This window comes from Homarus americanus, unplaced genomic scaffold (genome assembly GCF_018991925.1).
Source record: "Homarus americanus isolate GMGI-L3 unplaced genomic scaffold, GMGI_Hamer_2.0 scaffold2539, whole genome shotgun sequence".
Taxonomy (NCBI): domain Eukaryota; kingdom Metazoa; phylum Arthropoda; class Malacostraca; order Decapoda; family Nephropidae; genus Homarus; species Homarus americanus.
Genome location: NW_024725489.1, coordinates 3818345 through 3845291, shown reverse-complemented (window position 1 = coordinate 3845291; position 26947 = coordinate 3818345). Strand labels below are relative to the sequence as shown.

Here is a 26947-nt window from a genome sequence, read left to right as displayed (position 1 = left end):
TACAATTAACACTTTATTTACATCAAATGATGTACATATCTGATAAATATCTACACCTATGTACATAGAAAATTACAAAAATTACAATGTTTTACATTTCACATATTGTATGTTGATTAATATTACTGGCAATAAATAAAACATGAAAACAGAAGCAGACTGTCTACTGTTCAGGCACTGTAAGTGAAGCATGAAACTAATGCTGGCAATTAACACTGGCAATAATATCACTCGGCATTATAACTCTCTGAGTGACTGATCGACCTAGAATTATCCATTGTCATCACAAGGCATTATAAACAACTCTCAGAGGATGATCACGCTACAATTAGGACCCAATATTCTGTACTAGAATGATCAACACATGATTCTTCCTGCTGGAGGATGTAAAATACTGCAGCTGTTACTCTCCATGAGGAGATACTGAGTAAATGTGGACATAAGAAAGAAAAAGAATAAGAAAAGAGAAGCAATATTAATTCTATGGAGAACAAATATCATAAAAATATCATCTCTGGTTCTTCTGTTAAGAGAACATAAAATACTTGAGGTACTGAACATGTAAGTTAAGAAGATATATTTATCAGAGATACAAAAGGAGAATATTGATGCCCACTAGGACCTGGAATATTGAAGGGCAAGCATATCTGGCATACTAATGTGTGTGAGATATAAATGTGTGTTAAAGTTCTGTGTCACAGTCCAATAATAGTTTCAGTTCTTACTGTGATGATACTTGCAGAGAAATATAGTGTTTAGTGTTCATATGTGGATGCTAGGGTGAAAAACAAAGTGACATAAGAGGTTGGAAATATTAAGAAAGTGTCGTGGTGAATTAAAGGGGAGAAATACCGAAAAAAGGAAAAGTTGAACATTCACGTATATCAAGATGAGAGTATGACTGGGAGACAAAGACCTGTTATCAAGAAGGGTGTTACTAGAGTGTGGTGGGAGACTGCCTACCTGGGTGATGCAGTACACCTTAAAGGAAGAAACAACGAAAACTTGATAATAACTTGTCCAAGAAAAAACAAATGAAACAATATGGTATGCAATCATGTTAGTACCTGTAATGTGGCTACAGTAGTTTATGAATTGGATGAAAAAACAAATAATAATAATAATAATATAAGATCATAGTGAGTAAGGTGAAGTGTGATTTAGGACAGGGAAAAAGAGTAGAAGTTGGATGAACTGAGTCAAGTGAGATGATGACCAGGTATGTAAGTGAGGCATACAAGAGTCAAGAATGAAGCAAAGCATATGTAACATTACTCTTAAAACAAAACAAAATTATTAGGAAAGTGCTTAGAAAAATAAATGCACTGGTCAAACACAAGACACTGACCAATATTTACATCCCCCCTATATCAAGAACCAATGGCCAATCTTTCTACCTTTGCTTCGTTCAAGTACTGTGTAATCGAGTCCTCTGGATTAAAAAGACACCTAAGAAGTGTCATGATTTTTTATGTGTTTAATCTACTAATTTATGAAAACGGAGTCTTTTTTACCTCAAAACACTATCGAATTTCCTTTATGGGGTAGAGTACTGGGCTGATCACTTTGCTTCTCTTAAGGTTTTTATACTAATTTTCTCCATATCCAGGATACTACACTACCACACACACTGGAAAATGACACAAGCATTGTTAGAAAACTTAGTAACTCTCCACACATTTTCCTTATATAATTAGATAATACATTTGGTGTTAACTTTCTCTCCTGATAACATTAAACTGTAAGGTGACTATATTTAATTTCACAGCTACGATCAAGTCAAAGAACACCTATTGGTAGCTAAAGGGAGTCTGGAAATTATTAAATTATTGAAAAATATTAAATTATAGAGAAATTAATAAACAGTTTCATTTAATCTAAATATGGTCATTCATTTTAAAAAGAAAATCTATGTCAAAAAGGTGAACATAAAAAATACATGGAAAGATCTGCATAAATGTTTGTCAAATTGTGAAAATCATAATGAACTGGAAATTTAACTCTTGAGGCTGATTATAGTCATTAATATCAGCTGAATAAAACCTCAGTGATTTTCAAACCCCAATCCTCCAGGAGATATTTTACCAAGTCAAGCAGTCAACTAGTCAATCAGTCCACACTAAGGGTAAAAAAAAAAAAAAAATCTTGATGAATCTTGGGATCAGAAAACATGATAATACTTGTAGTTTTCCTGATACTCTGGGCTTTAAAATGTGTCCAATCCCTATCATAATTACAAGAGACATTCTACATGAAGAACTTTAAACCTGGCTCACAGGTAACGATAATTTATAAAATATAAAATTCTTTTGGAAAAATCTATATCCTATTCATATTTCAAGTCATCAACCCTGAGCTGAGTAGCAACGTGACATTACAAGGAATAAAATCACTAGAAGTTTTAGTTCTCAAATGTAGCAACATACATTACAGTACAGTATTAAGAATCTATAGACATAAACAGTATTGGCTAATATTACATCTGATTAAATGTCTGGCTATATTCTCAGGTAATTCCAGAAACCCAACAATAAAAAAAGAAAACTGCTGACAAAATGATCAGCCAAATTATTCAGCTATAGTTCCAAGAGCACCTTGAAAAAGTGTGAACAGTCTGCTCCAAAACAGATTACATCACCAATGTACAATTTCACAGAAACTTGGGATCTGATCCAAAAAAAAGATCATTCAGGCAGTTGGACTGTATATCACTGCTTGATGTGTGGCATGTAATATCAATATTTACATATATGTATATATCTACATAAAAAGTAGAGAAATGCTTATTGTCGCAGTGGCAATAATATAACAAATCAGATCCATTGCCTACCACATTCACCCTGGCAATTTGTCATCTTATCCTCAAAATAAAACCTTCTCAACCTTACTTACAATAGATACAGTTTCCTATTTACACTTCAGTAGAGTAAAAACAAAATGAACCAATATGGAGTACTGTACCACTGAAGACAAATTCCTGCCATTGAGTTAATATTTTCCCCTCAACTGAGAAACTCTATACACAGGAGAAGCTGCTAGCAACTGTGACACAGGCACAAATAGGTTAAGCTAAAGTGCCCACCATCAAAAAGGAAGCAGAACATGAGTATTGCTGTATATTCTGGGAGACTTACTGAAAACAATGTGATCTCTCTTAATCCCTCAATGACTCAAGACCACACTGACTTCATCCTATTACACACAAGGGGCAACACATACATATCATTATGTTCAGTCCGTTTGTTACTCCTTACTCATCTTTGTTAATGAGTGGTTTAATGCTATCGAAGAAATAATTTCACTGACAATGCAACATAAACACAACAGAAAAAATTACATATTCCAAGTTCTTAAGACTGCAAATTCCTAAATAGGAATACTGTACCACGCATTTTTGTTAGCACAACAGCTGTGTATGCAATCATGAAACCCTTCCAATACAAACATAGCAACACCATGTTAATGATACACTGGTAAATAGACAATGCAAATGGTTCAACTGTTTAATTGATGAAATTAACTGATTGGACTGAAGAGAAAAAATTTATCAAGCACAATCTCAAGAGTAAGAGCCTGAAGAGGTGTAATGGAGGAGGTACTTCCTATGACCTGGTCTTGCACATAACAAGAATTAATGATGTAAAATGCAGAAGCAAAACATATGCCTTATGAAATCAAACAGGATGATCGCTTATGTTTCCACAATAATAATGAGAAACAACAATAAAGGTAAAACAGATAACCTCCAACATTACAACCGAACATCAAATCTCATTCTTCACCTGTGTAATATGTACCAATGCTTTCAGAACTTTAGAGCTCATGGTATTCCTCGGTACCTTACAAAGTTCATATACAGTGACCCCTCGTTTAACGAACACCTCGGTTAACGTAATTTCGATTAACGAACTGCCTTCCATAAGGATCTTCAATTCGTTTAACGAAAAAAATTTCGCTTAACGAACTTCTTACGAACCGACCTCAACATGTTTTCGCTTGCACTGACCGGGCAACCAGCTTTAGTATCAGTCCGCCAATACATTAATCGGTTCTAGGGCTTAAATTCCTTACTATTTTTGTAAATATCAAGAAGTTTATACTATTCAATAATTTTAAAAGTTTAATATTCAATTTTTTAGTCATTTTAACAATTATTGAACAAAATTGAAGGTAAAGTGACTAGTTTAATGCGCGGCATCCAGCCTCTTAACACAGCAAACAGGCGTCAGTCTCTCTCTGTTTTCACTGGAGGTAACATCTTGCTTGAGACTCTCTTCAACTAAACGCTTTTTTTCTGTGTTTCCAAGCAAATTATTGGTCATTTTGAAAATTATTTTACATATTGACAATATATAGTGCAGTGCAGTGTTACTTTAAAGAAAATATTCTTTATTTACAGCTAGTTTAACTTTGAAAAATACGTGTTGCCATTGTTTGAATCCAGCATGGGGCCTAAGAGATCAAGAAAAGTGATTTCAATCCAAATAAAGCAGGAAATAATAAAAAAACACGAACAAGGTATTAAATCAAATGCGCTATGCAAAGAATATGGCATGTCGGCATCAACTGTGTCGACAATTCTTGCACAAAAAGACAAATTTAAGGAAGTGAACGTGAGAGACAAATCTACAAGAGTGTTTAAAAGTAGATCCCTAATCGTAGAAACTGAGAGGTTACTTATCATCTGGATTAGGGAAAAACAGATGAAAGGTGATTCAGTTTCTGGTGATTTCATTTGTGAAAGAGCCAGGGAGATTTATGAACATTTAAAGACAGATCAACCTGGTTCTTCAGGAACAGAATTTGAAGATTTTCGGGCTAGCAAAGGCTGGTTCGAAAAATTTAAGAAAAGAAGTGACATTTTAAGTGTTGTTAGGCATGGTGAAGCTGCTAGTGCTGATAAAGAAGGGGCAGCAAAGTTTTTAATTGAATTTAAAAAACTGATGGAAGAAGAAAATTATCTTCCACAGCAAGTGTTCAATGTTGACGAAACTGGGCTGTTCTGGAAAAAGATGCCCAAAAGAACATTCATCACCAAGGATGAAGCCTCTTTACCTGGGCATAAACCCATGAAAGACCGTCTCACTCTATTGCTTGGTGCCAATGCTTCAGGGGATTTCCGACTGAAGCCTATGCTTGTCTACCACTCTGAAAACCCCAGGGTGTTCAAGCAACAGAAAGTGGTAAGAACAATGCTTGGAGTTTATTGGAAGTCCAACCGTAAGGCATGGGTGACAAGACAGTTCTTTAATGAATGGGCTGTTGATGTGTTTTGCCCCTCTGTCAAGAGCTACCTAACCACCAATAAACTTCCTTTAAAGGCTCTTCTCCTCATGGATAATGCTCCTGGTCATGACCCTGACCTTGCCAGAAATTTGGAGTATAAATTTGACTTTGTGAAAGTGTTGTTTTTGCCTCCAAACACTACATCACTCATACAGCCAATGGACCAGAATGTGATCAGCAACTTCAAGAAGTTGTACATGAAGAAAATGTTTAGGAGGTGTCATCAGGCAACTTCCATTGATCCTGAACTAACACTGAAACAGTTCTGGAAGACACAATTCAACGTCCTGGAGGCTGTAAAATTGATTGTGTCATCATGGCAAGAAGTCTCCAATAGAACCCTCAATTCTTCATGGAAAGCACTGTGGCCATCAGTAGTCCATGATTTTGAGGGATTTGAGGATGACACAGAGTTGGACCAGGAGATTGTGTCCATTGGTCAGTCATTGGGTCTTGAAGTGGAGGAGAAGGATGTGGAAGAGCTTGTGATGTCTCATGAGGAGGAACTTACTCCTAATGACTTGAAGGAACTGGATGAGATGTTACGGGTAGAGGCTGACAGTGGTGAGGAGGAAATTGAAAGTGATGACCATATGTCAGCTAAACAGTTGAAAGATGTGATTTACCACTGGGAGAAGTTCAGGGAACTGGCTTCAAAGCACCCAGAAGTGGAAAAAACTGAACTAACTTTGTGTCATGTTGAGGACTCAGTGGTCTCCTTCTTTAAACATAAGTTAATGGTGAGGAGGACAGATGCCCCACAGACCACAATTGACACTTTCTTCAGTAAAAGGCAGAGGGAACAAGATGCTAGCCCTCAGCCTTCCACTTCAAGAAGGAGAGAGGATGTTCATGGTGGAGAATCTGTCAGTCCAGAGGTTCCTGACATTTTCATGGAAGGTGACTCACCTTCCAAGAAGCAGTAAAATGCTTCTCCTCCACCTCCACTTCCTTCTCTTCTCCCTTCTCCTCCTGCACCTCCCACTTCAAATGCACATCATCACCATCATCCAGGAGCCTTCTACATACACACCTCAAAGTAAGTAAATTTTTCCGCCATTTTTGTTGAAGTTAGGAAATTTTCGGTGAGCTGGAACCAATTACCCAAAAACCCATTGAAACAATGGTTTCGGTTAACGAACGTTTCGGTTAACGAACGACCTTCTGGAACGGATTGAGTTCGTTAACCGAGGGGCCACTGTATACTTTAAGAACTCAGAGGTTATGGCTTTTCTAAGTAACTAGTCATTTTAACAATTACTGGGCATTGTATACAGATACCCTCAGTAATTTAACTCATTCCATTATAGACTACATCACCTAAAAAAATGAAGGCAACATCCATTCGAGACAGTGAGGTTAGGCGAGAAACAGCTCCTAATTTTAAAAGCAAAGTTGTAATAATAATAGTCGTAATATTCTTGATAAAGCTACACAGCCTTTTCCTGTACAGAAGATTTTAACAAAATCTGTCCTCAAGCAGTAGGAAGGGTGCAACCACCATATAGTTTTTACAATCTACTGAATGATTAGCAGCACTCATAAAGGGTTTGAAGACTAAAGAAGTCAGATTGACATCTGCCTTCTTAACAGTTGTTAATTATGATGGAAGCAAAACATCATGACATCACAGACTTGTTGCTTCCTTCCTCACAACATTTCTGACAGCCATTTAACATAAAGTAACATATGAGGAGCAGTAATGGACTAATCTCAAAAGCAAATAATTTACAAACAAGTTATGATCATATTCAAAATTACTCTGTAGTTGCTTATCCTGGTGGTAATATTGCACTTCATAAAACCATAAATACCCAAGTATACCTTAACCAAGCCAAATGTGATATGTTCTTTTTTTATATTTCACACAGCAGAAGTTTAAGAGGTGGCATTTCAGTAATGATGTGAACCTCATAAATGATATGAATATAAAATCTAAACCTTTCCAATAAACTCTTGAACTGCAAGAGGGATGAATTATGTCACCCATTGTTGCATTTATATTTCAATATAATGATAAAAATAATATGATTAAAGGTAATCCTTGGCATATTTGTACTACCTGAGGATCTATAATTATATAGTACGAAACAAACTTTCTGCCACTGTTACTAAAACACACTATATATTAACTCCCGGTTGCTAATAGTTGTAGATACCATGTACAGTACTAACTCACTGTGTTATGTTAACCATGTACTAACTCACTGTGTTATGTTAACCATGTACTAACTCACTGTGTTATGTTAACCATATACTAACTCACTGTGTTATGTTAACCATATACTAACTCACTATCACTATCTGCTGTACACATGAAGTAGTGAACCAAAATGCCAGTGTTTACTTCTTAATGCAGATACATGTACACTCGGTGAAAAAACTACAGTTACAATTCCTGTGCGAAACAAACTGATACTACAAACAAAGTGTTTCAAAAAGGTCCCTGAGGCATTCCTTGCATTGGTAACCCTGCGCGTGTATGGGCTTGGCCACACGTGCTCGAAACAAGTGATCGGCACTCTGAAACAAAACCCAGTATACTAGAATTTCCGGAATTATCCAATGTATGGTAAAACGTCGTTGGCCTGGGTTCCATTATGATGGCATGCGAAACTGTGGAGCTATTCAGATATTTCTAAACAGCAAGGTATATTTTCCAATACGAATAAAGAATGACATAATGTGGCATTAGTCCAAAGTGAAGTAGCAATATAAATACAGATTCAAAATTTGGTTGCAAAATAATCTTATACCTTTACTATATCCACTAATTCTGTCAAACATATAATGCATTCCTATATGGCAACTCATCCACTTCCATGGTTACTGTAGTCCACGGAGTGTTGAACATTTAATATAACACACAGTTTAACTTATCAATATATACTGACATTTTCCAGTCATATTGTAATAAAGTAGTTCAATATTGTCAATGAAATAGCGAATTTCGGCCTACCAAATCAAGTATGCTATGTATCACATTGAGGCCTACCAACCCTCTAGAGACTTCGGGAATGTTCAGTTGGAAAATCATCGGACCCGACCTGTACGGTAGTTTTTTACCGAGTGTACAGTACATCTCAATTTTTCTACTCCTGCCTACTCAGACATTAAATATCCACTGCCATTTAACAATCTATGAATATTAAAAAAAAAGAGAAAAAAAGAGCAACTAATCAAGCTAAGACACTTCAAAATTTGTGCTGGTATCTTAATGAACACAGAGAAGATTAAATTCTGTCAATGATACAGCTTCACCATGAACACAAATCACATAAGTCTCTACTGTTTCCAAAGATAATGAATTACAGCTTAATTATAATATCTCTCATTAATGTCAATTCATAATCTAACTACAGTACTCATACTTAAATATTTAAAAGAATGTGTAAACAGGGATGATACATAGCACTGTTAAATTTTCCTGTTATGGGAATACTTTTTCATGTAGAAATGGTTCACAAATTTAGGCTTTCATCACAAGAACTCCTTCTTGGAGAATCTAACACCTACTAAGACCTGGGTCACTTATGGTCAGCATTGCAGGACATTCAGAAAAGAATTCAGAATGAAGTACACTAATTATGAAATTTGGATACATATTGACAGAATTACATGATAATGATTCACAGCTGTGGGTAGGAGGCTGCATACATTCATCAGATAATTAAATTAAAAGTTAAACTGTTATTTAAATAATAAGAGTTGACCTAAGAAGAGATTTGATGGTCATCAGGGCATCCATCAATCCTCTGTATCTCCAGGAAATTGACCTTATGACAAATTCTAAATCTCAAATATTAAATCTTATATAAACTGTACTGCACAACAATGTCTTCACCAACAGTGTCTATGGTTCCTTCATTTTTGACCATCTGCTCTTCAGGCCTTTCTTTTTATCTGATCTAAAAAAAAAAAAAAAAAATTCTAACCAGCAAAAAGAACTTGCTTGCTGTTTAACCTTGTGACAAATATGATGAAAAACTTCTGTGGAATGAATGGTACTAGAAAGCTGAAGAAAGAAGACTCGGGGAGAGAAATCCTATAGTCCACTCTCCAGGTCCACTCGATGAAGACTAATGAAAAAACATCCTTTTTCATGGTCAGATATAAATACTGTATCCAATAATGCTCTATTATCTCTATAACCCATTAATTTATCATCATGAATTTTGACATAAAAACTAACAAACTAGTAAAGTATTATACACAAAATATTTAGTTACTCAATCAGTTGCCAATAGTTCTATTATGCTTATTAACTTATTATTATAGTACTGTAGTCATTTACATCACTTTAACTCCCTATATACTGTATTATAATCATTTAAATCCTCATGCACTTAGGTCAACTGTAAAAAAACTCTCAACTATATGCAGTTAACCGTAACTGTCAGATAAATACCTTCATTCACAAATATATATATACCATATGTAATGTGGGTCTTCTAACTTCGTATGATAAAAATCCTACAATTATGCTTCACTCATGCACTGTCTAATGTAGAATACTATTGGAAATATTAATCAAAATTCCAAAGTAAGGGTGACACTGCAAAACTAGATATGTACTGTATTATAAAAGGTATCAACCATGCAAGTTACAAGTTGTTTCATCCTCCACACAAAAGCTACAAAATATTACTCTCATCAACAGCTACTGTATGCAGATTTTTGCCAAGTTTAAGTCACACACAGTCCACCCAATCCTGTTAAGTTAACATCTCCTCACACTGAATCACTTGTTATTGCTCTCAATCTTCTTTAAAGCAAAAATCAGAATATTCTACTATCAGTTTGAAATGGATGCAAGTTAAATGGGTTCCAGTCTTAATTGGTTCCAACCTAACCATACCACTCGAATTGAATCCCCTTAAGACAGGGTCCTAATCCTAATGGTTAGGTCAGGTAGGATGCTATTAGTGGAAATACTTTACAGTTCTTGTACAACTAAACTAGATATTTGAGACTTTTGTACAGAAGAAAAGTTGTTTCTCACCTCATGAATAGCTCACAGCCATCCCAGTAAAGTACAATATTAAATTTGACCCATAATGGTTTTGCTCTGGGTTTCTTAAAGAGAATGTGAAGTTAAATTCCTTTAAAACAGGCAAAATGGACTAACCAACCTAATCTATCATACCAAACCTTATGTAACTTAAATAAAAGGTATTTGAAGACCATTAGGGTAAGGTAGGTTAGGTTTGGATACAGTTTGATAAGTTCACAAGTAAAAGAAATGGCTGTCACTTCAAACAAAAACAGCTCATACAAAAGAACTCAACATATAGTTGTTTCTGAATTAGATCTTTAGGTAAAACTGATGGCTATTTTTACTTTCATTTACTGTATTCCGTCATTCTATTTCTTCTTTTCTCTTAAATTAAGTGATTCTGGATGTATATGTAAGATTTTGATCATTGTTCTGTAAGTACAGTATGCACATAGCATTTGTTTCAATTTAAGAACGTCCTCGGGAACGGAACCCGTTCATAACTCGGGGACTGCTTGTACTATACAATTAAAAAAGTTATTAAATGTTGAGAAACACCCTTATCTGTCAACTATACTTTTTTTTTATGGGGATTAACCCACCCGGGCATAGGTTACTGACCCACATAGGGGCCTGGTGGGCGAAAATGTAATAATAATAATAATAATAATAATAATAATAATAATAATAATAATAATAATAATAATAATTCATAGTACATACATAAAATTTATACTGTAATACAAAATTGAAAATTAAATACTTAAATAATAATTAAAATAATAATAATAACACTGTAGTAATAATAATAATAATAATATTAAAGACCCATAAAGAAATACAAAAATGAAAAAAGATCAAAAGTGAGAAACAATGTATGTATGTTGTGTTGTCAATGTAGTCAGAGAAACAATTGAGACCCTCCAATTGTGCGTAAATGAGGCAGAAAGTCAGATCAGCAATCTGGAACTTGGATGTATGATTTCTCAGGAAGACAATCACGATAAAATATGAAATACTGTACTGTATTAAGTTACAACTTCTGAGGTAGATAAGGGCTATTCTCTGAGAGGGAATTAGAGTACTTTTTTTTTCAATGCCAAGTTTCTAAAATAGGTGCACAAGATTGGTAAGTATTACTCTAGAAGGTCTGGGGGCTTACTTAATTTGTCATCAACACATTAGTACTGGTAATGTAATTGTATTCAAGACGTAGCAAATACTGAGAGCAATAAAAAATTTTAAACTTTCTTTTGACATCATAAAGGTCAAAGTATTCTGTACATGGCACAGCTTAATGCTTAAAAATATGACAATTTAAAAAAAAAATAATGTAACTGGTCCTTCCTTCTTTCTAAATCTCAAATCTTTAGGAATTATCTCATAAATGGGAAAGACAAGCAGGTAGTTCTTGAAACCAAGGGTATGACCAATGCAACAAAAATTATTGGAAATGAAGAAACAAATGTCCAGATATCAAGACCTTCACCATCTTTCAGGACTTGGGATTTTGAACAGAAAAACAAACTAACATATTTCAGCGGCATACTGACTACAGATACCAGCAGCGCAGGTAAGACTCAAATACCCTGAACAACGAAGAAGATGCTCACAATAAGATAGAATGCCTAAAGGGTGATAGAAAAACACAAATCTGTGAGTGTGACTGGTGAGCAGTGTAAACGAAATGTGATTTTTATATCAAGGAAGTGAATAGGAGCAAGAAAGAAGTGAATAGGAGCAAGAAAGTAAAGAATAACATGACAAAAAATCCCACACAAAATTCTCTGCATTAAAACAACAGTCTAGGATAATCTCTCCTACACACCACAGTATATTTACCACACATCCCTGTACATTCACCACCACAATATCATACACACAACCCCTTGATCTGTCCACTGCCTCCACATTGACCTCGTCTTACACCTGATCCTCCCACCTACAGGTACTTCATATACAACACATTTTACCAACACTCTGACCCATATCTGGTCTTGCTAGAGAAATGTCCACCTCAGCAATTCAAATTTTACCTTATCAAATAATTTATACAATGCCAATCTTCCATGAACTACAATGTTACTTGTTTTAAACACTTTTCAAGTTCCTTTTCTTGTAAAATCCAAACACAAATACTCGTTGTCAACGGCTAGTGCAGTACATCACCCTAACAAAAAATATGTATTATCTACACCATAATATTATAACATTTTAAATGAGAGAAAAAGTTTACTCTTGGTATATTACATAATACAAACAAAAGAATGTTAAGTGAGGTATGAGTCAGATACATCAACATCACTTGTCTGACAGGACTGGGCTGCTGCTGGTAGGACATTATGGGGAAAGGACTGAATAATTTAGACATCATGTCGAAAAATTTTGGATATATTTGTCAAGCTCTAGGAGGAATATATCACAACGTGGGACTCCTCTGTTTGCATAGGAAAGGAACATTATTGATCAGCTATGAAAAGAACAAGAACTAAAGATATGGTTAAACAAATTCATGAATATATCTGATCATACTATAAGATTACAATTATTGCTGTATGGAATATGTTGAATTAAGTTTTGGATAGATAACTGTAAACTTGCCATCTGAGGAGCAAGGAAAACAGTGGTGAGGTTAAGGCAAGGCACACCACAATACAGTCACACAAAACCACCAAGCTAAACCATATTAATTAACCCCTCTCACTACAGAGCCAACTATTTGTATGACAATATAAATTACTGTTAATTTGGGTTGTTAATACATGCAGTGCTCAAGGGGTTAACTGGTGATGGAATGTATATAAAGAATTTGTAATCTGGATAATAGATATTATTTCAACAGAACACTTTGTAGGGCAGTGGTTCACTTAGGTATTTTATTCTGGCTAATGCAAGACGATTTTATTCAGCTGATAGAAACCCTCTGCCCTACAAAGTGTTAAGTGGGGCCACTGTGTTTTAGGTGGGGTTGTATTCCCTGTTTTAGTGTATAGTGTCTTAACATCCTATGCTTTCAGTCTTAAGTAGGACTCTGAAGTACTCACACAAAATAAAGTACTTTTTTTTATCAAGTTTATGGCTTGGCAGTTTATACCTCAGTTATAATATTACTTGCATGTTAAGTGCAGACAGAGGGTCTAATAAAGAAGTCTGTTATCATCCCTATAAACTAATAGCAAAGTTGTACATCTCAATGGTAGAAATTTTTTTGAAAAGTACATCCAAATTACAAAAATATTCATACTGAGGCTGCATTCTGATACAGAAGTTCATCAAGTGCCAATTCATTCTTAATCAAACTTGAAAGACAATTTAAACCTAATTACAAACCCATGTTTCTCTATTAAATTATTGTATAATAATGTGACCAATGAAAAAACTTAACAACACATAAACTATTATCTCCTGGCTTCCCTTAAAGTACCAAAGCTTATACAATATTTGTTAAAAATAAATTCATCAAGCCAATATTCACACAAAAAGGAAAATCCAATCCTCTCAGGACTGGCAGATAGAGGACAATGCAAAGCTTGTTACAGATGTTGTCTCTGTTGAGCCTTCATACACACACCTCAGTACAACAACAGGAACTACTGGCAAATGATACATACTGTACAACCATAAATGTAAACAATGATCAAGAACTCTTTGATTTCATAAGGCAAAGATATGCTGGAAATTTCTATTTTGCAAGTAAATTTTTATGTGTATTCTCCACATATGATAAGAGTGCAGGTGAGGTGTCCCTCCTGATATTTCTATTCAAATAAGATGTACATAAATGAACCGTATGGCTGTCTTAACTTCCCACTGAAAATGAGATCAAATAAAAGTAAAGGTACAAGCATGTCACCGGGAATTTGAGCTTCACTAACATCTTGATACTTTCCCCACTACAGTATATGGGTGTCAACCTTCCTTCTCCTGAGGAGCCTCAGCATGGCACTGTCACTAGTTCTGACCAAAATGATACAGCACAAACATATCCAAGTGCACCTGACTGGCCCCAAGATGAAATCTAAATCCCATGGGCACTAAAAACTGTTGAAAAACAAAATTAAGGAAACAAAGGCTGAAGGGAGAAAATCCACAGCATATTGCATAGTACTGTATATACAGTACAGTACAGTACTTAAAATACTCAAATTAATGCAAGACTTTCATAATTTCTGTATTTTGGGAGGGAATTGGTAGGATTCAAGGGGTACTTTTTAAGACTGGCTGGGAGTCTGGAAGCTATTGCCTTACATTTCAGGTGTTTTGAACCACAAGCTTAAGTGAAGAAAAAGTACCGAGTACAGTACTGGTGGATACTGAAAGCTCTATTACAGTACTGTACAGTAAAACCTTAAGAATATATCTCATATCTACTCCAACAATGTCAAAAGAAAAAATAATACCCTGGAAACAAGACTGACAGTTTCACTCTAAGTACATCAACATAATACCAATAGTCCAATGTATTAAATAATAATTACAAACTCCAAAGTATTGACAAAGTAAGCAATGTTCGTATTAAGAACAAACAAAAACTTCAGTAAATCATAAAAAAAGGAATATAAGTTGCTTGCAAAATGGAAGCTTTTCTAAAGTGACAGTATAGAGTAAGACCATTTTGAAGAAGTATATTTCCTGGTCAGCATGCCATGATTCATGATACTAACAGTTGTGAATATTATGGATGGATTTCTATTCATTTCTTTAACTGGTATGTAATCTAAACTGCAACTACTTATCAAAGACACATTTTTGGGTATTTTCACAAGGCCATCAAGAATGGGAGATACTGTATACAGTACAGTATTGCAAAGCCAATGATACTAGTTACTCTGACAAAACCTGTGACAGCACATGAACGACTTTAAATATTTGGCACAGTGCTGTTCTAATATCTAATGTTGTAATGTGAAATCACGAGAAACAAACTAAACTTTCCTTGTTAACCAAATTCTTGCTTATTTCCTCTTTTCAACGTCACCATAACCATCTTCCCTTTGTAGTAAATGCATTGCTGGAATCAAGATCACTTACAAATTTCAGCAAAATTTAAAACATATTTGCATTTATTCTGTATTTAAGTACAGTACTTCCTTTTTTCTGAAAAATGTCCAACGTTTTATATTTTGTGCAGTCACTAGATGTTACAATGTTAAACAAAGGCATCACTCACCTTCACTAGTCAGTAAAGATAATGTCCTTTCTGTGCCACATAACTTATAAAGTAGGCATAACTCGTGAAAAAGAGAAGAGGATGTATAGAGCAGTCTGGGATATACCACATATCATGGCATGAATTGGTTGTAAAGAAATCTTGGCCTGGTACAGTACAAATCCAACGGCGGCACTGGTAGCTGCACACATCACAAAAGTAGTGCACATGCCGATAAGTAATATACATGCAGCGGAAAACCTGTGGATATAGACAAATTCTTTAGTCTTTTGTACTACAATTTGAGAGAGAGATGTAAAGTTCAATTTATAATACCTAAAACAACTTGTAGATTTCTTTAAGTTTTCTTAGTGGGTGTCCAACAAAGACTGTGTGAAGCTGTGCAAGAACCAACATACAGTACTTGAAGCCAACTCGACATGGATAACTTACTGAAATATACACGACACAAGTAAGGCCAATGCTATTCTTAAAGTAAATTATTTCCTTGCTGCCACTGAGGAAGATTTCATAGATCACTTCATCGCACTGATGAGTTGCCCCCCCCTCAGCTTGTCACCCTAAGATCAACCACCTTAACATTAACCGAACCAACCTAACCCCATAGGCCTAGGTAGCATTAGGGTGCTTAATTATCAGGTGAAGTATGCTCGAGTCTAATCTTCATGTGATCTGATTTTTTATGCCTGAGCAGGAAACATCATCCATACTTGTCATGCCGTGATAAAAATTGTCCTGACTGTTGCTGATTCTCTCTAACTCTTTGGCTTTGTCGGCCTTAGCACACGTGTTCTTACTTAAACTTTGGATCACATGAAGATTAGACACCTCAGTTTATTTCACCTGAATATTAATCCTGTTAATGCAACTCGGAGAGTTAAGTTAGGTTTGTTGATCTTCAAGTAAAATAAGCTGGAATGGTTAGTTTTCAGATGATCTTAAACTTCAAACAGTCAATATTAAGAAAGATACATCCTATTATACAGCAGAAAACACCATCAAATATTGTACATAACTTTCCTGAAACAAGTCATCATGTAGAAAGTTTTAACAGACTGTAGATTCTCCTCAACATGTTTGAGATACAGTATTGTACAGGCAAGGTTGAACATGAATCATCTTTGATCCAATTAACAAGGTAAAACAAAAATCACCAGGAATGGACAAAATATAGCACAGTACCAGTATGTGAAGACAATATTGAGTCAATAATAGAAGGCTGACTGTTATTATCAACTGGGAGGGAGCCAATATTACTCCAGGGTCATAATTGTGATGTACAGTATATCAAGCTACAAAGTAGAGCACATTTTATATGACATCAAGATAGCATTTATTTTATTCTAAGAAAGTGAACCACACACATGTACATCTTCCTAACCTTATGTCTGGCTCATGCAACTTGTGTGCTGTATTATCTAATTAACTCGACTGTATCAAAACTCCAGGTAAACCCGAGTGTGGTAGAAACAGGATTGTTAGAAACAAAATTTTCCCTCAGGGTAGAAGCCAATATTTGTTTAATTCATTATATCACTTTGTGGGACTGACCTGACCTTCATTGTATTAAAGGCTGAATAAATTTTTGCAGTAAGTAATTCAGCCAGTCAACAAGTTTTAAAGGGCGTTACCCAATATACTTTTGCTGCTCACTTGTGTACTGTACCAATAAGAAGAGTGTGGATAACAGCACCACTTTCCAAAGCCTGGTTTGTGAGGATGTGGCATACTTTCCTGACTCTTAACCTCAGTTTAAAAGCCTTACTTCTTCTTGATACAGCTCTTAGTCACCCGATGCACCTAAATGACTTGTACCCTAATACTGTTTGAGTCATGTTTGTGCTGCACAACACTACTTCATTCAGCCGATGGATCAGGGAATGATAGCAACATTTCAAATGTATCACATATTTGATGAAGTCTACTGCTGGTAACTCCTCATGTAGAAAACAATAGAATATACTGGTGAGTACAGTACAGTACATGTACAGTACTGTATACTCATTTATTATGCTCATTCAATAAAGTACCCTTTATTGTATTTAGTTCTTAATTGTTATTAGTGTATGCAAGAAAACTTAATACTACCCTGACAGGTAAGTAGGTAGTAAGCAGCTACCAAACAGGGAGGTACTATTGCTTGGGAAGATATTGGAAGCATAATGTGTTGTCTAATGGTAGACCCTGCTGCCATATGACATCACGAAAATGGTGACCAAGTCCCAGGTTGCTGATCTGACTTCTGCCTCATTTATACACAACAGTATTGTGTTTCTCAGTTTCGATTTTTTTCATTTTTGCATTTCTTTATGGTTCTTTATTATTATTATTATTATTATTATTATTATTATTATTATTATTATTATTATTATCATCATGATTATTATTACATTTTCGCCCCCCAGGCCCAGATGTGGGTCAGTGACTTGTGCCCGGGTGGGTTAATCCCCGTAAAAAAAAAAAAAATACTGAAATCATCCTCAAGAGGGATTTTGGCTATGACTGAGAATATTACCCTCCTCTTACTATGGAAACTTGCTTTAGTTTATACTAATTTCACTCATATCTGTACTGGCTGCTCCTTTGTATACTGTATTGGGGGATACTTGTACTGGCTTTTCTAGTAGCACAACTCCTGGTATAAATGATGGCAACTTGTAGATATACTGCAATCAATTTAAAACTGAAGCCAAATATTACATCTTACCTTCCATATTTATGTCGTCTCAGCATCAAAAATGCGATGATGGCCGACACAACATGGATAAACAACAAGGAGAAGAACCCCCAGAGGAATATTCTTTGCCATAACTCGGGGAAAGATTCTAGTGTCTCGCTATAAAATTTTTCTTCATACGCATATGCATATGACGATGTCTCACGCTGGGTGCTGTAAGCGACGGCAGCCTTCACAGGGCCCCAAATTACTAGTGTTGTGATGGCCTTCAAGAGTACCACACCTGAACACCATCCCTTATGGTGCATTTTCCTCTTCATACATTCTAGCATCTGAAAACAACAAGATACAAGTAGAAGACACAAGAAAAAAGGCCACAAAACATACAGCCTTAAACTGAAGTAAACCTTGGTATATTCACATTATATCTTGGATACTCAAGTTGTGAAGTTTAATTGTTCAGAGTTTGTGAGTCACTACAACTATAGCGACTCACATCTGCTTAATCCTACTAATACTACATACTGTATCAAAATTGTTCCTCATATGTTCGTAAGTTACAACTTCTTATACTATTAAATGGGAGGGTTTATAAATATAAGGAAAATGGAAAAAAATGGTAATTACAACTAATCAATCTTCTACCCAATTTAAATACTGTGCTGTATAACATTACACATAAGTACTTTATACAAAATGCCTTATCACTGATGTATCACTCCCCTGCGGAACTTCCCTATGAGAGGGGTGGCCACAAGAGAACCTTTAGGTTGCCTTGCCATTAACACTACTACACAATGATATCTCTAATGCTGCTGGCTGGTACAACACGAGGGTTCATCAATCAGTTTGAGCTTCATTTTAGGAACTGGAAAGATGTGGTTTGCTCTGCTAAGGTTATACTTGGTCTGGCAAGATTTACTACCCTAACCAATCACTAAACTAATCCAGAAAATCTGAATGGAGGATCTTCATGTGCACCAGTAGATGTATTACACCACAACACTCAGGGGAATCAACACATGAACTTTTAACTACTGTACTGTATCATGAAGTGATATGGCTGGAAATAAAACAACCAGCCCAGGCAAATTTAAATTGACTATTTCAACAACAAATTGGCACCAATTGACAAGTCTGCAACAAGTAGTTAGTAAGTTTCTGGATGATCAAGTGTGTGAGTAAAAAGGACACTGTAGTAAAGAAACTTAAAATTTCTAAACTATACAAAAAAAAATACTTATCACCTCAATGACAGAGATAAAATGCTGAAATAAGAATGCCAGCCACAACAGTAGAGGATCACAGTACTGTACTGCACATCTTACTAACATAGTTATGGACTTTCCCTGAGAAGTTGTTGATGTCCAACTAAGTTAGGTGGCTGTACAAGCAACACCTACCAGTGATGACAATCTTGCATGTCATGTCTGAAATCTTGCACCAGCCAAAGAGGAAGACACCCTAACCCAACCTACCTGGTCTTAAGTTTATATATAGTACAACCAAAGTAGACTGTGAAGGTGAGATGTTACTCCCACATTGTAATTATTCAGAAATCTTGTAACAGCTCCTGAAGAGTGACACCAGCCACCAAGGTGTAGTACCGGTAGATACTGAGTGAGGCCCAGGGTTTACATCACCCATGGCATGACTAATCAAGCTCTAAGACCATCACCAGAAGTGCACAATCACTCTACCACCTATTTGTATACAAATTTTTGCAGCTGACTTGACAGAAATATATAGTTGTAATATACCAATATGCCTTATAAAATGAAACGGTCTGTTATCCTATAAAATAAAATACTTAGTAATTTTTCATATATCACAGACTATATATTAAATCATATAATATTAATGACTGAGTAATATCATTATGACTGGATAGTTTTGGAATAAGATCTTTGAACATGATTGACCAGATAACCAATCATATTTGAGTTGATTATTGCTTTTATATTTGTATTTCCACACTAGAAGGAATTAACTTTATGGGTCTTTAAATTACTGAACATATACATATAAAAAATGTACAGTATTCCCTAAACATGAGGAGTGAGGCCCTACCTGGTATTTTAAATTAATTTTGCATTTCAGGAATTATGGCAGATCTTCCCTTATCTGTTACCCAGTTAGGATCATCTGACAATTAGCCCCAGATTTTAAGTCATAATACAACTGCTCCATACATACTCATGAATAATATGCCACTTAGATGATTCCCAAATTATAGTGTACAGTATATATGAATTAACCTAACCTAACCTCATTGTCAAAGTGGGATGACAAAAATAACATAAAACAGATGATCGTCCAGATTGAAATTATTCAGGTGGAATTGTTGGATGATACCCGCTAGTGTTAAAAAATAAATAAAAAATAAAAAATTCAGGAGGTCTGGTTCATCTTACTCAAGGTTAGGCTATCAATGATGGAGTATTAGAACAGCATTTCTTCACGCTACATGCTGTGGTGCAAGCATGGGCAACCTGCAGCCTGGGTCACATTTTTGTGTGGCCCTTGGAGTGATTGAGAAATTCCACTTAATGTGGCCCACAATTCAGGTAGATGCAGCCAGCTTATGGCGAGTAAAGCAATACAAACTATTGTATATTAAAATAAATAATCTTGACACACAATTCATGATTGTTCCATCACCAAAGACTAAGGAAGACCTTTTCTCAGAAGTAAAATCAGCATATGAGCACTTCTAACTGAAATAGGGGCAAAGGCTGGCCTTGTTGAGCAGATTAAAGCAGAGATGTCTGATTGCAACTTGGATCCTGAAAAACTGACTATATTTAATTGTACCATCCATCAAGAGACTCTCTGTTCCAAGACATTTAATTTTAAGCAAATTATTGATCTTGTCATTAATTGCATGAATTTTATCAAACCTCTGACTTTGAATCAAATATGAGGTGTCTACCTTCATGGAAATGAAAGGTAAGTCAGTGCTGGAATTATATGATAATGATTGGCTGGCTGATTTAGCATTCCTCGTCAACATTATGACACATCTCAATGACTTAACATCAAGTTACAGAAAAGAGGTCAACCGATTCACGGGTCATACAGCCACATCAAATATTTTCAAAACAAAATGCGATTGTGGCAGACACAACTTTGAAGAAATGACACCTCACACTTTCCTACTCTCCTCAAAGCTTGTGGAAAAGAAACCTCTGGGAAAGGTAATCAATTTGCGAGAAAACTTTATGGTTTGACCCAGGAATTCCCATCCTGTTTCAAAGAATTAAAAAATAAAGAAACCAGCCTGAACATCTTTCTCCACACCATTTCACGTTAATGACGCTCCAATTCATCTACAGCTGGAGCTGATTGAAGCTCAGGAGGACCTGGAACTCAAGGTTAAATTCCAAGCTGTTGCAGTTCATGACTTCTACAGGATATATTTATGTAAACAGTTTTTCTCATGCTTGAAGTTTATAAAACTTAATCACAGATCCATACGAGCATCAGGAGTGTTACCTCAAGGTTGTATCACATTCCTCCAAATTTTGAATGGCTATGTAGAAGCATCCAAACCCAGGAGTCCCACTACCTATGACTGGTAGTACAGTCATATTGCTGACTATAAAATGTTGGACAAAATTGAAACAGTGTCAATAGTAAATTAAGTCCTGATATCTTACTACAGTATCTGAAACCCTGACTGGTTGATTATATATGGTGTATATGTCGTCATTAATTTATGAGTGTCTCACAAAATAGAAAATATTGTAGCTGTAAAATAAAATGATTTGCACCAAGATGTCCTATTAATTCCAACCTTGATTGTTATAATGTCACATGCAGAATTTTATTATTTTCTGTATTAGAGCAGCTGAAGTTGAAATACATTGTGAATGTACGTAAATGTAAAAATAAATAGATGTGCCTATAAAGGGTTTCACTCTACTTCCTCATGCACCAAGATTAACACTGACACTATTCTGGTAGGTGTGTCTCATAATTAAGAAAAATACTGTAATTGTTGAAAAAAAAAAAGACAAATTCACAGATTGCTTCACTCCTCATTTGTTAAATGCCAAGAAACATTAACAATTTACTTAAAAAATTATTAAGGTGGATTTGTTTCATCAATGGGAAAAAGAGTGACTGTAAACTGAAAATATTATACGGGGAACATGATGATAAACTGTTTCACTGTCCGTGCTAATACAGCATTAACATTACATTTAGGTTAGGTAAGATATAAATGTTGGTGGGTCGGCCTGCGGAAAAATACCTAAATCAAAATGTTGCCCACAACTGAGGAAAGGTTGCCCATGCCTGCTGTAGTGAGTAAACAAAAACCATTACCGTACTTACTGTAACTCTACTTGATATTAGAAAGAACAGACAATGAGTGCTCAGGCAACTGATTAGTGGTTCATTCACTGACGTGTTTGTTTTTAATAGGCTAGTTGAAGTGTGAGTAACTACTTGAAGATAGAGCTCACTTGCCAGGTAAGTGTGTTAACGATCTAGCTGCCAGAAACATCACCACAGAATAATGAATACAAGGAGAAGAAACAAATCTACTTCAAGATAATGAATAATTAATAAATATTATATTTCTTTCAATAATACACTCTTAACTTAGCTAGTTCAACATCCAATAAGCACCAAAGAGGATATTTCCAGTACAGTACTCAGTTGAGTGTTCATACCTGGAACTAGCAGATAACTGCCCCACTAGGGGTCACAACATCAGGTTGAAGAAGCCACAAGTTCAGAAAATTGTCAGGGCAAACATTTTTTGGAGTGAGTGTTGTGATGGCACCGAATGTGAGCTCTTTCAAGACCAGACTTGACCAACACTGGAGCAGGTAGATACATTCTGGAGTCAGTACACGCCCAGTACTAGTCAAAAGTGCCTAACATAGACGTGACTGACCACCCAAATGGCTAGCGAGCCGATCAGTGGCGAAGAGGATAAAGTAAAGACTTTTTTCCCGTAATGGATATAAGTATGGCAGCTGTATTGATGGACTGCATTTTTGAAGGTTAGGTTAGATTAGGTTAGTCAGAAAGGCCATCTTGGTAACTATCATTGTATAGTCTGCCCACCACACATGCATATCAGGTTGCCATACCAATAAACAATGACGTTTCACATACAGCTGCCCTACCTGTATACCTGGCCTATTTCCCATAGTGTCCTTATTTTTAGCCATATTTGTTAATAAATTTCAGGTAAAATTATAGTTTTGGTCATCCCTGTAATTAGATATCCAAACTAATCTAACCTAACCTAATATTTTATTCATAACAGCATCAATGGCATAGAGACTATGGCCTAATGGTAAAATTGCAGATTACAGCAACCCAAAAAATCTGATAAAAAAATGTTACCTAACCTAATGTAATGTAAGAAAATTATCATAGAAAAAATAGTTCTATCGATTGAGTGTAATGAATTTCCGGAATTCCGTGGTTGCTGTTTACTGCAATATTACCTGCCTAATTATTGTTCCTAAAGTAATTTTATAATCATAATATCTCTGCTTGAACAAACAAATGTTAGTGAAAATCTCGTAAGTAAGAAACCTTCAAACAGTCCACGGAATCATGAGGCTCATTAAAATAAGAGTCTCACCATTGGGGACACACGAGACTGGTCATCACTGACACACAGTTAACAACGTTTGTGAAAATAATAAAAAAATCACGGGAAGTCTCCAGTGCTCTTCCTGACTCACTGTCTCCATGACTGCTCATGTCAGGTAAGATCTGGGGTTCTGATGAAGTTCCCGAGTGGCCCACACATACCTAAGTACAACCACTGTGTGGCTGGGTGGAGGGAGTCATGTATAACAGTGTAAGTGGACCTTATTATAATGCGGGTGTTAGAGTTCCACCTCACCTACTGGCAAGATGGATAGTGTTAGGAATACGACACGAACGGGACAATCAAACTATTTACCTCTCAGGAGACACGAGCCAATGAAGTCTATAAATTTTTAATTAAAAATACACTGTTGAATTTAAGTTAGTTTTTATAAAGTTATAATATGTTTATATTGTCTATATACAGAGAAGTAATTATCCTTTAGTGTTCTTGTTCGTGGTATAATCTTAACACAAAATTTCTTGCCATCTCCTGCTTGTCAATAAACAAACATTGTTGCCAGCATGATAAAAACCAAGACATGAATTAATGAAATATTCTTATTACCAAAGCTACTCATCTTACTGCAATTACGTGAAACGGTGAGAAACGTGATAAAAATATCAATTATTTTAAGTGTTTTAGATACCAAAGACGAATCTTCATCTTGTTAAACGCATGCGGACTCCGTTATTTTACCGTTTATTTTCTTCATTAAATATATTTATTTGACATTTTAGCAGTAATTAGTTTTCTGGACCTGCGGTTTCTTCAATCTTGCGTCCTCCAGCTCCAAGTAAGGGCACTCGACTGAGTAGTGCCCCTTGAGATGTTTATACACCTCAATTAGGTCGCCCCTTGCCCGTCTGTAGTATAAGCTAGGCAAGTTCAAGCGCTCCAATCTCTCAGGGTAGTTGAGGTGCTGAAGTACAGGTGTAATGACCACGGTCGTGCATGTTAGTTAACGTAAAAGCAGACGATTCATATTACGCTCAATAGCCCAAAAAACATGTAGATATGCCTTCTTTATTGAGTCTCCCATCTGAGGCGTCCGTTTTCTCATCACTTCAGGAAGTCTGAGTCCTCCGTTTTCTCTCAATTTTAGAGTGCAACCGAGACTTCGTTATTCCTTAGTATAACGACACAAAATTTAAAATTGCAACTATGGTGGTGTATGTTAAGGCAACTTAGATATGTCTGATTATATTTGGAACATTCAAGATCAATTGTGAGTGATGTTGAAAGCTTCAACTGTCTTTATTGTTAGTAAAACTAGTCAAGTAAGTGAGTGTCGAGTCTGCCAGTACGAGTGGCATGTCCTCATATCATCCTTGGGCATAGCCAGGAGTTTCTAAGTACTACTGAAATTAGACCATTTTGATGCCCAAACATCAGAGAATCTGATGTTTGTAGTTTAGTTAGTGTTAGTTGTCTATTTAAGAAAGTCATTAATCTCCTGAAAAGATTCTGTCAAACTCAAAATCTCCAAGACCTAACGACTTCTCAGGAAGAATTCCTTGGCTGTGGTTTGCGGTTTCCGGGAAAGTAGAGTTGTCAGTGTGTGTATTTAACGCCCATTTCACTTTTTCCTGACAAACTCAATCTCTAATTAGATTATAAAAATAGACATAAGAAATTCACCTGACCCATGACAATGATTTTCATAGTTGAATGTACAGCGACTGAGTTGAAGAGAATTTCTGTCGTTGGTGAGATTAGTCTTTCTTGTATGCATGTATAGGCCGGAACTGCCCGAGACACGCATATAAACGAATGCACGAGGAAGACTCACACGCTCGTGACTCTTCCTCAACGCATCTCCAGGTATGTGAACGATTGTTTCCCGCCGACATGTTAAGTCAGTTTAACTCAGTCGAATTTTGTGAATATCAGTGTTCATGTTTTAACATAGTGAAATAATCATGTGCCAAGTAATTCAAGTAAAGTAAGTGTCGTCTGTATTGTTGTCAGACGTATAGTCATGTGTAGATGAGTTAAGTGACTCTTCCTCAACGCATCTCCAGGCACTGTCTGTGTTGGCACCACTACTGAGGTTCGATAGCCGCCTATGGGCAAGATGGTCCTTGAAGGATGCCTTTAATATAGCGAGAAGAGAATCTGAGGACGGGAACATTCAGGGAACACCGTGAGAAGACACTGCACCGAGTCTACCCCCGGGGACTGCTGGCGAACGAGCTTCGGCTGTGTGTGTAGTAAACAACCCCGTGCCCAGTGGACTCAGTCTTGTCTGGTTCATTGATCTTGGTTATATGTATTGAACAGTATTGGTATCCATGATTGGGGATAATTAGCAGAAATATAGTTATCCCAGGTTGAGTATTGAACCCATGAATGATGGTGTTATCAGTGGTGACGTTGTTATAGGGGTTGTGAGTCCACCATCCATGTGTACAACCAACTGAGTTCTAGCTAAAGTGCCATGTTGTACATTCCAAAATAACATGATGTGTTAAATAATATCTTAATTCTGGATATTGTCGAGTGTGTCATATAATCATCTGTATTGACAAAGAAATAAAATAATGAGTGTGTCATGTTGTAACCAAGAAATGAAGATCTATTTTGCTATGGGTAAAGTAAGGCCTAAGCGGCCCAGTCTTGTCTGAGTGTACTTAATTAATATAGTGTTTACTCCTTATGTTAATAAATATTGAATTAGTAAACAACGAGTATCACCGCTCTATCCCTTCTACCCGTTGGTTCTCAGAAAGTAACTATTGTAACTCACGTGCCAAGAAGCTCGCTAACACGCTACCTCACATTCCAATGAGATATGTTATATTCTAATAAAAGTCTGGGTGGTGGCAGGCTACCGTGGTAAGTACAATAAGTGTTATAGTAAGGTTAACATGGTTTTCCCAGACTGATCCATGGTATAGAATATGACTAAAGCAGGATATAACTGAGAGAAAGTAAGGACATAAAATTCAGAAAATGCAATAAGATATATGATAGAAGGAATAAAGTATAGAAAAGAAGAATAAATTATAGAAAAGAAGAATAAATGCGAAATATGAAATAAAGAAAAAACAGACCCTTACACAGGCACCAGTCTGGTGGCTCTACTTTGAACATTTTCAAGCAACTGACAGTCGCTAGCATATCTCGGGGACCAGACGGGGTGACAGTACTCCAGATGGGGAAACACTTCACTTTTGAAGATCGTTACGAGGGACA

At 35.9% G+C, this 26947-nt stretch overlaps 1 protein-coding gene across 2 annotated transcripts; it reads right to left on the bottom strand.

Annotated features, from left to right (window-relative positions):
* Positions 1-24010, bottom strand: LOC121865012 (transmembrane protein 170B-like). 2 transcript variants are annotated; one of them, XM_042364306.1, is made up of 4 exons: positions 23841-24010; positions 18160-18461; positions 15453-15692; positions 1-1630 (listed from the first exon to the last, which is right to left on the bottom strand). In XM_042364306.1, exons 1-3 carry the CDS (start codon positions 23847-23849, stop codon positions 15497-15499), a joined length of 507 nt encoding a protein of 168 aa, XP_042220240.1. In that variant the 5' UTR covers positions 23850-24010; the 3' UTR covers positions 1-1630; positions 15453-15496. The 2 variants fall into 2 exon arrangements, with proteins under 2 accessions (XP_042220240.1, XP_042220241.1); XM_042364307.1 differs by lacking the exon at positions 15453-15692.
* Positions 24011-26947: the final 2937 nt, after the last annotated feature.

What these genes read in the sequence shown, in the direction of transcription:
- LOC121865012 (XM_042364306.1), bottom strand. An exon ending in AGACGACATAAATATGGAAG is followed by an intron (nt 15,693 to 18,159) that starts GTAAGATGTAAT and finishes CTATATCCACAG; the next exon opens with GTTTTCCGCTGCATGTATAT.